The sequence below is a fragment of the Gavialis gangeticus genome, unplaced genomic scaffold (genome assembly GCF_001723915.1).
Source record: "Gavialis gangeticus isolate Ggan-Ray unplaced genomic scaffold, GavGan_comp1, whole genome shotgun sequence".
Lineage (NCBI taxonomy): Eukaryota > Metazoa > Chordata > Crocodylia > Gavialidae > Gavialis > Gavialis gangeticus.
In genome coordinates, this window is record NW_017729009.1 from 20390210 (window position 1) to 20391157 (window position 948).

General features: G+C 65.7%; 1 protein-coding gene across 1 annotated transcript in view; it reads right to left on the reverse strand.

The window, feature by feature from the left end:
• The window catches only part of RTFDC1 (replication termination factor 2 domain containing 1), a 55739-nt gene extending 55246 nt beyond the window's left edge, over positions 1-493 (reverse strand). Inside the window, exon 1 of the mRNA XM_019510207.1 lies at positions 379-493. Within this exon, the coding sequence (XP_019365752.1) occupies positions 379-447 (69 nt within the window). The 5' untranslated portion in view covers positions 448-493. The remainder of the gene's footprint in view (positions 1-378) is intronic.
• Between the last annotated feature and the right edge of the window lie 455 nt (positions 494-948).

A 948-nucleotide genomic window follows, 5' to 3' on the forward strand; every position in this document is an offset into this window, starting at 1 on the left:
GCCCCGCGCAGATTCAGGGGACACACACTGCCTGTGCCTGCCTGGGATGTGCACAGTGGTGGGAGTCATAGCCCTTCCCCGGACGAGCCGCAGCTCCACCCCATGCCCGCCCCCCCGCAGGGGCCTCGCTCTGCCCCCCTCAACGGACTGACCAACCGACGCTGCCGGGCTGTGCATCAGAAACCGGATCGGAGCCGGCCAACGCACCTCCGGTGTCGGTACCAACAATCGCTACCAGTGCACGCCAAGCGTCCAAGGGGCCGCTTGCTATTTCGCGCGAGGCAACAACCGCCAAGCGCCCGCGTAACCGCCGTGACACGCCCACGATGACCCCGGGGTTGCTCAGCCTCCGGCCCGGCACGTTTGCTCCCCGCCTACCTTCTCCACCTTACGCGGCCCCTTCACCAGCTCGTGCCGCTTAGGGATAGTCCCCCCGTCGCAACCCATGTCCCCCCACTCCGCGTTTCCGGGCCAAACAACTCCGCTTCCGGCCCGAGGGACGGCGCTTCCGGCGCACGGAGATGACGCAGTCAGCGCGTGCCTAGCGGCCGTTGCGTAGCAACCCCCAGTGGGCGGGGCGAGACCTAGCATTGCTGAGCAAGAGGCGTCGGGGTGACCCCGCACCGCGAAGCTCTCCGTCTCCCATCCTTCCCAAGGCTTCCCAGAGCTGCCAGCAGCCTGGGCAGTGAGAGGAGGCAGCAGCTCTGCGGGGCTCCTGGGACACCACAGCCCCATCGCTATTGCTGAGACCTGCTAAGAGCCCGGCAGCTGGGCTGTGTCTACAGAAACCTGCACGCCAGGGTCCGGTGCCCCCTTTCGGAGCTCAGGCATTTGCCACATTAGACTTCCAGGGGGCTGCTTCTTATGGCTGCTTCCACCATCCGTGCCCTTCAGTTGTGGAATCAGCTAGAGAGACTCACCTGGGCTCGTTTGAAGCAGGACTGATTC